This window comes from Pristis pectinata, chromosome 28, assembly GCF_009764475.1.
Source record: "Pristis pectinata isolate sPriPec2 chromosome 28, sPriPec2.1.pri, whole genome shotgun sequence".
NCBI lineage: Eukaryota > Metazoa > Chordata > Chondrichthyes > Rhinopristiformes > Pristidae > Pristis > Pristis pectinata.
In genome coordinates, this window is record NC_067432.1 from 2,564,346 (window position 1) to 2,578,121 (window position 13,776).

At 43.1% G+C, this 13,776-nt stretch overlaps 1 protein-coding gene across 2 annotated transcripts in view; it reads left to right on the forward strand.

Annotated features, from left to right (window-relative positions):
- blm (BLM RecQ like helicase) overlaps nt 1–13,776 on the forward strand; it is a 53,918-nt gene that overhangs the window by 34,834 nt on the left and 5,308 nt on the right. For both annotated transcript variants that reach the window (XM_052040448.1, XM_052040450.1), the window contains exons 14-21: nt 1,812–1,972; nt 3,464–3,659; nt 5,071–5,261; nt 7,167–7,314; nt 8,339–8,538; nt 8,707–8,902; nt 9,994–10,116; nt 12,768–12,963. In XM_052040448.1, coding sequence (XP_051896408.1) covers nt 1,812–1,972; nt 3,464–3,659; nt 5,071–5,261; nt 7,167–7,314; nt 8,339–8,538; nt 8,707–8,902; nt 9,994–10,116; nt 12,768–12,963 — 1,411 coding nt within the window. The remainder of the gene's footprint in view (nt 1–1,811; nt 1,973–3,463; nt 3,660–5,070; nt 5,262–7,166; nt 7,315–8,338; nt 8,539–8,706; nt 8,903–9,993; nt 10,117–12,767; nt 12,964–13,776) is intronic.

Here is a 13,776-nt window from a genome sequence, read left to right on the forward strand (position 1 = left end):
GTCCCTTTGTACTTCCGTACTTTGAATTTTCTCTCCTTCTAGATAATAATCTGCCCGCTTATTTCTGCTTCCAAAGTGTACAACGGCACATTTCTCAACATTGAATCTCATCTGCCATTTCCTTGCCCATTCTCCTAAACTGTCTAGGTCTCTCTGCAACCTTCCTATCTCCTCAATACTCCCTACTCCTCCACCTATCTTGGTGTCATCCGCAAACTTCGCCACGAAACCATTTATTCCATCATCCAAATTGTGGCAGTGTGGCAGTGCACCAATGTGCAAGGAGGGTGATCAAAGACAGAAGTTCATGCAAGGATTACATAGCAGAGTTGGCAAAACTAGATCGACTTGTTTGGTATTAAAGGCCTGGTAATTGAGGAAATAAAGATTGAAATATAAAAATATTGGGATATAAATAGGTTGGCTCATGGGAAACTTCACTACTTTCCACTCGAGAGCAGGGCCCTGGGGAGTGTTATGAAACAGAGGGAACTAAGAGTGCAAATGCGTAGTTCACAAAGCGCCGTCACAGCTAGATAGGGTGGTGAAGAAGGTGTTTGTCACGCTGGCCTTTATCAGTCAGGGCACTGAGGACAGGAGTTGGGAAGTTACGTTGCAGTTATATAAGATGTCGGTGAAGCCGCACTTAGAGTATTGTGTACAGTTTTAGTCACTCTGTTGTAGGAAAGATGCTATTAAACTAGAAAGAGTGCAGGAAAGATTTACCGGGATGTTGCCTGGACTTGGGGTGGCCTGAGGAGAGGTTGCATAGACTAGGACTTTATTCCCTGGAACGTAGAAGATTGAGGGGTGACCTGATAGAGGTGTATAATATCATGAGGGGCATAGACAGGGTGAAAGCACATGTCTTTTTCCCAGGGAGGGGGTGCTAAAAACAAGAGGACACAGGTTTAAGATCAGAGGCGAAAGATTTAAAAGGGACATCAGGGGCAGCCTCTTCACACAAAGGGTGGTGTGTATTTGGAATGTCGCCAGAAATAGCAGTTGAGGCGGGTACATTAGCAACATTTAAAAGCCATCTAGATAAGTACATGGATAGGAAAGGCTTAGAGGGCTATGGGGCACATGCAGGCAGATGGAACTAGCTCACTGGGAAACACAGTCAGCATGGGTGAGTTGGGCTGAAAGGCCTGCTTCCATTGCTGTATGATTCTATGTTCCACGGTTTAATGTCTCACCTGTAAGATGGCATCACCAATCATGCAGCACACCCTATTGTGGAACATCAGCTTAGATTAGTGGACTCAACCCTACTGACTTAGAAGTGAGCCACAGCTGACAAAGGTGTGGAACTCCATATTTTATTTCCTCAATTACCAGGCTTTTAATACCAAACAAGTCGATCTAGTTTTGCCAACTCTGCTATGTAATCCTTGCATGAACTTCTGTCTTTGATCACCCTCCTTGCACATTAGTGCACTGCCACACTGACCCCCCATCTCCTCCTTCCACACTCTGCCAGTGGTCTACTGACATGTCTATCCTCGCAGTTACATGGAAGAATGAGTCTTGAATTTCAGTCAAATGGCATTTTGCCCCATATCCAAGTCATTACGCAACTAGAAAGTGGAAAGAGAAATACTTTTTCTTTATTCAATATTCCAATGGTTTTTTCTGGATTGTTCACATTGGCGAGAGACACCTGATCAAATCCCAGGTGATTACCTATCCCTGTTGTCATCTAATGGTCAGTTCCTGACTTAACTCTGGTAGTTTGTCCTTCCTTCAACAACACTGGTGCTTGGCATGGTTTGGTGCTGCACTGACTCCCTTATTTGCATCATTAACAGATGATTCTGGAATTATTTACTGTCTGTCTCGGCATGAGTGTGATACTGTGGCTGAAAAGCTGAAGAGGAATGGGATTGCTGGTCTGTCCTACCACGCTGGCCTGGAGGACTCCTGCAGGGATCTGGTGCAAAACAAGTGGATTAACCAGGATGGCTGCCAGGTAAGGGGCCCCTAAAACCAGGTCGTGATGTTTGGTTTGATGATGTGTTCCAGTGGTATACAAGAGCTACCTGCAGCCTGCTCTGTTAGCCAGTGATGTATTTCAACCAGGAAGAAACACATGAAGGGAAATGATTAATTTAATGTAGTTAGAGGTGCAGGTAGTACATGGAATTATCCCGAGCGGAAGGAACCCACCTGGCCATCACTTTTAGCCCCTGTTTTCTCCTAGTCCTTCAATTTTCCCCTTTCACCCAATCCCCCTTGACAGTTCCTGTTGAATCTGCTTCCACTGCCCCTAAAAGCAAAACATTCTAGACTACAATTTGGTTACTTTTTTTTAAAACAAATTCCCTTTATCTCTCCTCTGATTCTTTCACCAGTCACCTTTAATTTATCTCCTTTGATTCCTGACCCTCCCATCGCTGAAAACTGTTTCTCTCCATTGACCCTTACCATCAACCAATCTTCCCCATTTGCCCTACCAAAAATTCCCCTAATTTGAGCAGCTTAATTAAATTCTTTCCTAAAAAGAATAAAGAACAAAGACAGTTGACTGTCTCCAACAAGAGAGAGCCTAACCACAGTCAATGGCATTACCAGTGCTGAGTCTCCCACCATCAGTATCCTGGAGGTTACAGATAAAAGCTGAGGTTACAAAAATTGGTCAGAGGCTGGTGTCACGTGGGCTGGGTGATTCATCTGACATCTGAAGCCTTTCCACCATCTACAATGCACAAGTCATGATTGTAATGAAGTACTCTCTACTTGCCCGAATGAGTGCAGCTTCAACAACTCTCATGAGGCTCAACACCATTAAGGACAAAACAGCCCACTTGATTGGTATCCCATCCACCACTGTAAACATTTACTTCCTCCATCACTGGCCGCAAGATGTACCATCTACAAAATACTCACTCATTCTACTCTGACACCACTTGTATCCTTTACCACCCAGAAGGACAAGGGTAGCAAGTACGTGAGAGCAGGTCCCCCTTCACACTGCACGCATTCTGACTTAGGAATGTTTCCAGTCCTCAGTATGTTTGGATCTAAATCTGGACTTCCTTCCTCACCTTAACTAGAAGGACTGTGGTGGTTCAAGAAGAAAAATCACCACCACTACCTCAAATGCAATTGGGGATGGGCAATAAATGCTGGGCTTGCCAATGAGGCCAGATACTGAAAGAGTTTAAAAAACTTTCATTCAATCTACTAACTGAAATCCTACAACCTTGAAATTATTCTAGAAAACTCTAGGTTTGCCAGTATTGATAATATTATTTTAAAAAGCAATCGTTATTGTGCAGTAGAAATTTTCCAGAAGTTAGATGAAGAACTTGTCTCAACTGTTCTCATAGCAAAGTGCCGTGAAATCTGAATCTTAAGGTGTAGAAGGGAAGTGATGGTCTGTGTGGTACAGAGATTAAGGACTGTCAGGGTAATCTCCTGTGGTGATACAGCCTCATCCTTGAATTATGTGTTCCATTAGGTGATTTGTGCCACAATTGCATTTGGTATGGGGATTGATAAGCCGGATGTTCGCTATGTGATCCACGCCACACTACCCAAGTCCATGGAAGGGTATTACCAGGAGTCAGGCCGTGCAGGAAGAGATGGGGAAACTTCGCATTGTGTTCTTTTCTACAGCTATAGTGATGTTACCAGGATCCGGCGCATTATCCAGAGTGAGTAAGGAACTGCCACCAATTGTTGCCAAAAACTTATCAGAGCAAGTCAGTAAGCTCGCTTATGGCATCTGGTTAACACCTGTCATGTTGGCTATTCTTGAGCATGTGTGAAACTGGTTTTCTTATGGGGGGAATGAGATGCTGTGGGGGGGAAGATGCCTTTTTAGAATTCCCATTCACCATAATAAGTTGTATGTTGATGCTGTTTTGACTAAACTCCATCCAAGTAAGTGCAAGCTGGTGATTGACAGGAGTATCATATTTTTCCCTGACCCAGTGGCCTGAGATTGAAGGCCGTGTCAGAGCCCTGAGTTACATCACACCAACCCACTCGCACATACAATAGTAGTTGATGTAATCCAGGACGTGAATGGAAACATTCCAATTGCTCATTTGTGAGGTAAGTGTCATCCAAGGGTCTTGGCTTATGCATTTTTGGATTTCTTAAGATCAGAAAAGGCTTAATGTAAATTTGAAGCAGCAAATAATCTGCTGGAGGTACTCAGCGAGTTGAGCAGCCTCTGTGGGAGGAAAGGAATTGTCCACATTCCTTTCCCTCCACAGATGCTGCTCGACCTGTGGAGTTCTTCCAACAGATTGTTTGTTGCTCCAGATTCCAGCATCTACAGTCTCTTGTGTCTCTTAATGTAAATTTAAGGTCTTGTTCTTTATTATACACTGTAAGTGCACAAGTATGGGCTTGGTTGTGGCACCTTCCATGGATGAATGATCTGATGTCCAGGGTTATACACTGTAGCCCCAGTGTTCTCTGGGTGACACAGAAGATTCGGCAGAAACAGAACAGCCCAGGATTTTCATGCTCGCCCTTGATAAGCACAGCAACTTGTGGCAAGGGAGAATTGTGAATCATTACGGGTCACAGGGTGAGGGTCACCTCAGACGCGTCACCTGCTAAAGTGGAAGCTTGGTCTGAACCAGCCTCGGTTTCAATAAATCTAGTGGTTTTCACCAAGAAGATAAATTGGACACTTCAGCAAGTTAGGGTTGGTATTTAGGATTGATGCCTCCCAATGACATCCCAGGATAGTCACTCAAAAAAAGAGAATAATTGAAACTGTGAACACTCATTCCTACAGGTTGATAGTTCTCCTAGGCTCTTAAGATACAAAAACAATCTTGCTTTTCCCTTTGTCTCTTTTTTGCACCCTCTATTCCATTGTTCCTCTGTTTCTTTCTGCATCTCCTTGAAAAAGATGCATTGTTACTCCAGGTTTTCACAGGGAGCCCCTTGATCTCTGGTTTAGCTAATCCTGTTATCAGTGAGCTCTTGCAGCACTCTAGAGTATAATGTTGTGCAGCCTTGAATGGTAACGGGGAAAATCTCACAAACAGAGCACCCTCAAATGCTAGATTCTGGGCCATTGTGTCTGTGTTGTGTGTTCCGCAGTGGAGAAGGATGGGAACCAGTTCACCAAGCAGACTCATTTCAACAACTTGTACAATATGGTCCATTACTGTGAGAACGTGGTGGAGTGTCGCAGGATACAGCTGCTCGCCTACTTTGGGGAAATTGGCTTCAACACCCAGTTCTGCAAGGAGCACCCAGAAGTAACATGTGACAACTGTGTCCGGAAGAAAGTATGTTCCACTGTTATTAGTTACTTTTACTGATACTAAAATGGTAATACTGAATCACTAACCTTTTGTGCTAGTACTGAAATATGTTTTACTGTTTCAAATACTGAAATACTTATTACTTAATGAGTGGCCTTTGGTGTTGAAGTACTAGTAAAAGGGTTTTGATAGAATGGATAAGGGAAACTATTTCCAATGGCAGGAGGGTCAGTAACCAGAGAACACGGATTTAAGAACACTGACAAAAGCACCAGAAGCAGACGGAAGACAATTGTTTAGTGTGGCTTGGATTGTGACCTGGATTGTGCTGCCTGAAAGAGCGAAGGGAGCACAAAGATTCACCGGGAGCTTTCAAAATTGAATTGAATAAATAGAAAGCAGAAATTTTCAGGACTGTGGGGAAGGACTAGTGGAGTAATTGTTCACTACTGAGGTCGTACTGGGATGAATGGTATGATTGTATGTGTTAATTCCTACATCATAAAGCAAACCTAAACTAATGTGGAAGTGTCTATTTTATACAGCATACAGGAATGACAGCTTCTGTTCCATAAAGCCACAGTATGTGTATGTAACACCTGCCATTTTAGGAAAGGCTATGCACTGGTAATGTTAATTGCATCTGGTCGATGAGTGGCTGCCTGTCTACAGGATCAGATTATTACCTATTGACTGAGCAAAGACTAGTGATACACTGTGCAGCAGACCGCATTCCACATACCTTCATGTTTATGGCCACTGTTAAGTGTGATGGCCACAGGGTAATGCTCCAACATGCTGTGTCACAGCATCCGGAGGTGGAATTCTGTGGTCAGACAATGCTGCAAGACATCAGCAACATTACAACATGATGACTAGTAAGTAACATTCGCACGACACTAGTACCAGGCAACTGCCATCTCTGACAAGGGAGGCCTATCACTTTGTCAGTCAATGGTGCTACCATCTCATGTTCCCTACCATCAACATCAGAGTGGGTAACTATCAGAAAATTAGTTTGATCAGCAGCATAGATACAGTGGCTACTGGAGCATGTCAGAGGCTGGGTGTCCTATAATGAGTACCATCTTCTGACACTCTAGAGCCATCCACTATCTAAAAAACACCTCAGGATTGTGATGGAATGCTCTCCACTTGCCTGGGTGAGTGCATCACTGCACTCAACACCATTCAGAATAAAGCAGCCTCTTTGATTGACACTCAACGTATCACCCTAAACATTCGCTCCCTCCACCACTGATGCACTGTCTACCATCTATAAAATGCACTACACTCACTTTTCTAGGCTACTTTGAGAGTACCTCCTAAACCCATGACCTTTGCCACCATGAAGGAGAAGGGCAGCAGGTGCGTGGGAACACCACCACCAGCAGCACATCCTGATGGACGACTAGGAATGGACAATAAATGCTAGACTTGCCGTATCCCATAAAGGAACACACAGTGCCCATACATGGAAGTGCAGGTGTGTGTACGTATGTGTCTTTTTGCACACCTTTGCCACATATTGCCAGTTTGAGACTTGAAGCTGCAATCTCTGTGTTGGTGGTCAGCACTGTAGCCACTATACTCCCGTCTCCTAATGTGATCTGCTTCAGGGAATATTTATCCTGAAGTTATCGATCATCACACCATCCTCAACAGCACAGTGCAGAAGGAGGCCATTCAGCCCATTAAATCTGTAGTGACTCTTTCAAAAATCAATCCACTTTTGCTCTTCTTCCCTTTTGCCGCTGTTGAATCTGCATTAATCAATTTTTCAGGCAACAGATTACAAGTTCCAACCATTCAGTGCATGAGAGCTTTGATTCTTTGAGTAGCTATTATCTCTTAAATTGGTGCCCAGCACCATGTACCAAATTTCCCTTTTGTTTTGAACTCCATCACTGCTAACTCTCCTTATTGTAGAATTATAGGACCAGGAATGTGACGGAGGAAGTGAAGAGAGTTGTGCGCTTTGTTCAGGAGCATTGCGATACTGGCAGTGGAAGAAAGTACAGCACAGGCCAGCCTTCTAGCAGGCTCACCCTCAACATGTTGGTCGATATCTTTCTCGGTGAGTGCAGCTTACTTCCAGGGCCCTGCTTGTTCCCAGGTTGTTGGATGTGGGGGGAGAACTGGGCAAGGGTTGCCCCAGATAGGTTTTCATTATAAAAATACTTTCATCTGTGGCTCTCCATCTTGTTTGCATTTATTCTTTTATGCCTGTTCATTCTCATAAATCTCTTGCTTTCTTCACACCAGTCCCCCCTCATCCTTGCTGTCTCACACCCTCACTCCACCCATCTCACTCTGGTGGTCTCGCTCCCCTCCCCTTCCTCCCTACCCAAGTTCTTCCCCCTCCCTCCATTGACCATAGTGCTGACACACCTACTATTATCACATAATCACCTCTGTGCATCCTAAAGACACTTACAACAGATAGATTACATTGAAGTGCTGATGTTTGAGTTACGTGGGTTAATGCAGGGTTTTTGCTCGCAAAGATCAGACCACCAGTAATGAAGATCCAATAGTTTACTTTCATTGGTATTTTTAAGGAGACATGTTGGCCAGGATACTGATAGACTGTCTGACTTAAATAATCCTGAGGGACTGGCAATGCTTGGTCTCTCTTCTTGTGGTATAGGGAAAGCAAAATTAGTTAAATTTCATTTACTAAAGCAACCATCCATCCAACCAATCAACCAACATCACTGAGACCGATTGTCTCATTGCTGTGTATGGGAGCTACCTTTTCCCATTAGGTCTGCTGTGCACCTATGTTACAGCAGTGACTGCATTTCATCAGTACATCCTTGTCTGTGAACCACTTGGATCCATCTTGAGGATGTGAAAAGTGCTATAAAAATCCCTTTCTTAAAGTAGAACTAGGACAATATCAGACAAAAATTACAAAGCAGAAAATTAGCATCTGAATTACTTGTGTAGAGCACAAATTTCATGAGCACATAAAGCTAATTCTTCACAGTCCTTTCAGGGCAGCCCTGGGATCGGGTGCAAATCCCTTTTCGTAGTATCTGTGGGAACATGTTGCCTGATTGTAAACGAGCCTAAAAGCTAACTTAACTTCCCCTCAGGATGTAAGAATGCCAGGATTCAGTCAGGTATATTCGGAGCAGGTGCTGCATACTCCCGTCACAACGTAGAACGACTGTTTCGGAAATTGGTGCTGGACAAAATTCTGAGAGAAGATTTGTACATCACGGCCAACGATCAAGCAATTGCTTATGCAACTGTAGGCGAGAAAGCACAGCAAGTTCTGATGGGTTTCCTACAGGTAAGTTCATTCTCATATCGAACTCCTAGCCCCGGCCCTGCACTTCTAATATTGTTCATGCTTGTCCTCCCTAGTATGTACCAGTGAGTAACGTGCTGCTGGAAGTTTTTAGATGCCTTGATCTTTTGAGGCACTGTATAACTGCAAGTATTTATTTTTTGATCCAAGGTGGACTTTCAGGAGACGGATAATGCCAGCAGCATCAGGAAGCAGAGGAGCTCAGTGACAAAGAACGTTTCCAAACGGGAGGAGATGGTTAAGAAGTGTCTCACTGATCTGACTGAACTCTGCAAACGTCTGGGCAAAATCTATGGGGTCCATTACTTCAACATTTTTAACACCGCCACCATCAAAAGAATTGCAGGTACTTTCGGATAGGATAGGTCGTCTGAGTCATTGTACTAAGCCTGGCTTATGTGATTTGTGTTAACCTAGACCAGGAGCTTGACTTTGCTGCCATCTACAGACCATGTTCAGCTCTCATTAAGCAGTGAGATTCCTGATCATAGTTCTGGTGAAAGAAAAAACATTTTGTATCATTATCATGCCTTTCACAACCTCAGGATGTGTCAAAACTGTTTACACCAATAAGTGAAGTGCGCTTGCTATTGCATAATCAAGAAACGTGCCAGCAGTTTACACACAGCAAGCTCCCACAGTCAGCAGTGTGATAACGAGTAGTTGTTTTGTTTATGATGTTGATTGAGGGAATATGAATAATGTTATAGGATTATTTAAATTTAGGTGAATCACAGGTTAGGTGTTTAGTGCCTCGTCTGGAATCAAGGCATATGGGATTCGTGGAGGAAAGTGACCCTGGAATAAAAGATCAGCTGTGATCTTATTAAATAATGGAGCAGGCAGGAGGAGCCAAATGTCCAACTCCTGCTCCTATTTCTTGTGCTATATTCCAATCAGAGAGAGCACCTCTAACAGTGCAGCATTGCCTCAGTACTGCACTGGAGTTTCAGCTTAGGCTTTTGTGCTTGGGTCTCAAATATTTTGAGTACTTTCTCAACCACAATACTCAGTGTTGTGAGGAGTAATGAGTTAAATGGGAGCATAGTGGGTGTCTTACAATTATGAGTTTTAAAAACAAACCTTGTCAGTTTTACCTTTCTATTGCTTGTATGTAGCTGAATGTTCACAGTCTACTAGGCAAATTGAATTTTGATTTTGGCTGTAGGATTTTGAGGTTGTAGGTGGAGATTCAGCTTTGCTTAACAGAAGTTTAAACTACTCCTCTGGTCTTGTGTACCTCACGCTGCAGCTGACCTTCATACGAATCCATTATACAAAAAAAAAGGAAATGAGAAAATGATTAAAAATAGCAAAAGAAAATGCAAAACCAGAGTCAGTGATGGAGAATATGGAAGGTCTTGCTGAAGAACACTCAGAACTGATGCCTTGCTTGTCCCTCAAAAAATGTTGATGAGTGATATATATTTTGTGCAGAGACACTGTCGTCAGACCCTGAGGTCCTTCTGCAGATAGACGGAGTCACTGAGGACAAACTGGACAAATACGGAGGTGAACTTATCGAAGTTCTCCAAAAGTACTCTGAATGGCAGCTACCAGGTGAGGGATGTCTCTCTAGCAAGTTGTGTTAGAAAGAATGTTTAGAAAGAAGGAGAATGACTTGCATTTTCATTGCACCTTGATTTGTTCCTTTCAGGACATTACAAAGCTCTTTACAATCAATTTGAAATGTAGTCACTGTAGAGCTGTGAATTATGCAGCAGCCAATTCCAAAACGTGATAATAAGCAGATTCAAATTTTATTGAAATGATATTGGCTGAATGATGAACTGTTTCCTGCTCTTTTCTGAAATAGAGGCATGGCATCTGAGGGTACATTGAAGCTGGTTGTAATGTCTCATCGAAAATGGGCACCACTTTCACTGAGCATTCCCAGCATGGTTGTCAGCCTCTAGTTCTGTGTTCTAATTTAGCTGGGACCTCAAAGGAGGACGAGGTAATCCAAGAGGAAAAGTCTCTTTTAACCCCTCACCCAGAGATGCCCCTGCTGCTGGTGCTGTGGGAACCAGTTCCATAAGCACCGTCAGCCTTTTCCCAAGTAACTATTGCTCATCCAGTCAGCCTAGCTATGAGCTGTATTTAATATAGATTGAGACAAGGAATAGTGCATGAGTAAGTGCAGAATGGGTGTATAATTGCTAAGTGATAGATGTTGATACATTTTGTAGGTGGAATGTAAAGGCCGCATTCAATTACGATAATGAATAAATAGGGTAAAGGAGCAAAGATTAGAGAATGTACAATGTAATAACACAGGTTAATGAGACCTTTTCTTACAAAGAATGAGTGCTTGGATTCATTTCAGGAGAAATAGAATTGAAAAGCAGGTAATTCTGTTCAGCTTCTGTTGAAGGGTAGTTGGTCTACTTTTGCAGTACCAATATTCATATTATAACAAAGATTAGAAGCACTGGCGGAAATGCGGAAATCAACCACTGGGGTGACACCAGCATATTATTACCATTGGGAAATACTAAACAGTGGACTGCGGTGTTCCCAGTTCTGGAGGAGAGCATAAATGTGAAAAGTCACTAGAGTGGGAAGACTGTGACACTCACTATCACAGGAAAGGTGCAGTGAATAGAAGAAATACATTTAAAGTTGGGTAAACATGAGGGAGAGTGATATGGTACTAGGATATGTTCCCATTTAACTCCCTTTCCAACACCAGTGTCAACAGCAACTTGCATTTAACCAGCACATTTAATATAGTAAATTGCCCAAAGGTGCATAAAGGACACACAGTAATTTGCTGGTGAGGCACAAAAGAAGTTTAGGAAAGGTGTCCAAAAGTTAGGTAAGCAAGAAAGATTTCAAGGAAGGTCTTGGAGAAGAGAGAGGTTGAAGGACAAAATTCCAGAGCTCTGGGCCTGGGAAGCTGATGGCATGGCCATTGTGTGAGATAACTAAAGTTTGGGAATGTGCAGAATCCAAGAATTGGGGAAGTGCAAATTCAGCGATGTGAATGTTGGAGAGGGTAACTAGTGGAGTGCCCGGGATCGGTTGCTGCCCACAATTGTTCACTATTTACATTAATGACCTGGAAGAAGGAACAGGTATGTAAGGCTTCCAAATTTGCCAATGATATGGAGATAGGTGGAGGGGCATGTTTTGATAAAATATTGTGATTCTGCAATGGGATATAGATAGATTGAATGAATGAGTGAGTGGGCAAAAAACTGGCGAAGTTTAATGTTTAATAAGTGTGAGGTCATGCACTTTGGTAAGAGAAATCCAAAATTCTATTATTTTCTAAATGGAGAGAGACTGCAAGGTGTTCTAGTGTATGAATCACAAAAAAAGCTAGCAGGCAGGTCCAACAAGTAGCTAAGAAGGAAAACAACATTTTGTCCTTCATTGCAAAGGGATTGGAGTTTAAAAAATAGAGAGGTTTTGGTGCAGTGTGTTGGTGAGGTCCTATCTGGAGTACTGCGCACAATTTTGGTCCCCTTACCTAAAATAAAAGGTATAGTAACATTGGAGGCAGTACAAAGGAGACTCACCAGGCTAATTCTGGGATGAGGGGGTTGTCCTACCAAGAGAGACTAAATAGTTTGGACCCGTATTCCCTGGAGTTTAGAAGAATGAGGGGTGACCTTATTCAAATATATAAAATCCTAAGGGCACTTGCCAGGATAGGTATTGGAAGGTTTCCGCTAGTGGGAGAGTCTTAAACAAGTGGACATAGTTCAAAGCTGCCAGTCATTTAAAACTGAGGACTGTAGAAATTCCTTCTGGCAGAGGGTGGTGAATCTCCGGAATTCTCTGCCCCGGTGGGTGGTGGCAGGATCGTTAGAAGTATTTAAAGTGGGGGTGGATAAATATTTGATCGATCAAGGAATAGAGGGGTGGAGAAATAGCGCACAAGGCCAGCATAGATCAGGCATGATCTTATGAAATGGTGGGGCAGGCTTGAAGCGTCTGATGGCCCACTCCTGCTCCTGTTTTCATGTGTTCTGGTGTGAGGTGGGACTTGGGGCGCAAGGTGATTAGATAATGCGAATTAGGAGTCAGGCAGCAGAATTTTGGATGAGCTCAAATTGATGTATAATGAATGATGGGAGATTGAAGACTTAACTTGGGACCAACACCTCTGAGGTATGTTTGTGAGTTGTTGATGGTGTAAGTTACCCTTTGGTAAACTTCTTCTCCACACACACTTAACAATGTTGCCTTTTGTGGGCTCACAGAAGAGGAAGCTGTGGAAGACGGTGCTTCCAGCGGCTGGATAGACTGCCAGAGATCTCAGGATGAGGAGTCAGAGGAAACCTCGGTGTACTTCAACAAAAGCAAAGGTGGCTCCACGAGGAAGCGGAAAAGGGTCCCACATTACAAGAGGGCAAAGAAACGGAAAACTGGATGCAACAGCCAGCTACCTTCAAAAAGGTGGGTGCAAAGGGTTAACTACTGCCCACAATACGGCCTCAGTTATAGAAAGCATATTATAAGCTATGTTGGGACTCCTTCACTGTTTCCATAGTAAATGTGGTTGCCCTTGTATGTTGTTAGATTCCAAACACTGGGAGGGTGGGTGATTGGATTTATTGCAAATTTGCTGATTTTGTTTTTATTTTGGGAGGGTGGAGTGAGAATATAAGTAAGTATTTCTTTTAATCTGGAGTATTTATACATAGAACAGTACAGGCCCTTCAGCCCACAATGTTGTGCCAACATTTTATCCTGTTCTAAGATCTATCTAACCCTTCCCTCCCACATGGCCCCCTATTTTTCCATCATTCATGTGTCTATCTAAGAGTCTCTTAAATGTCCCTAATGTATCTGCCCCCACAACCTCTGCCAGCAGTTCGTTCCACGCACCCACCACTTTCTGTGAAAAAAAAACTTACCCCTGACATCCCCCTTATACCTTCCTTCAGTCACCTTAAAATTATGTCCCCTCGTTATCCATAGTTGCCCTGGGAAAAAGTCTCTGACTATCCACTCGATCTATGCCTCTTATCATCTTGTACACCTCTATCAAGTCACCTCTCATCCTCCTCCTCTCCAAAGAGAAAACCCTACCTCACTCAACCTATCCTCATAAAACATGCTATCTAATCCAGGCAACATCCTGGTAAATCTCCTCTGCACCCTCTCTAAAGCTTCCACATCCGTTCTATAATGAGGCGACCAGAACTGAACACAATACTCCAAGTGTAGTCTAACCAGAGTTCTATTTGTACTTTCTGTATTTGAGGA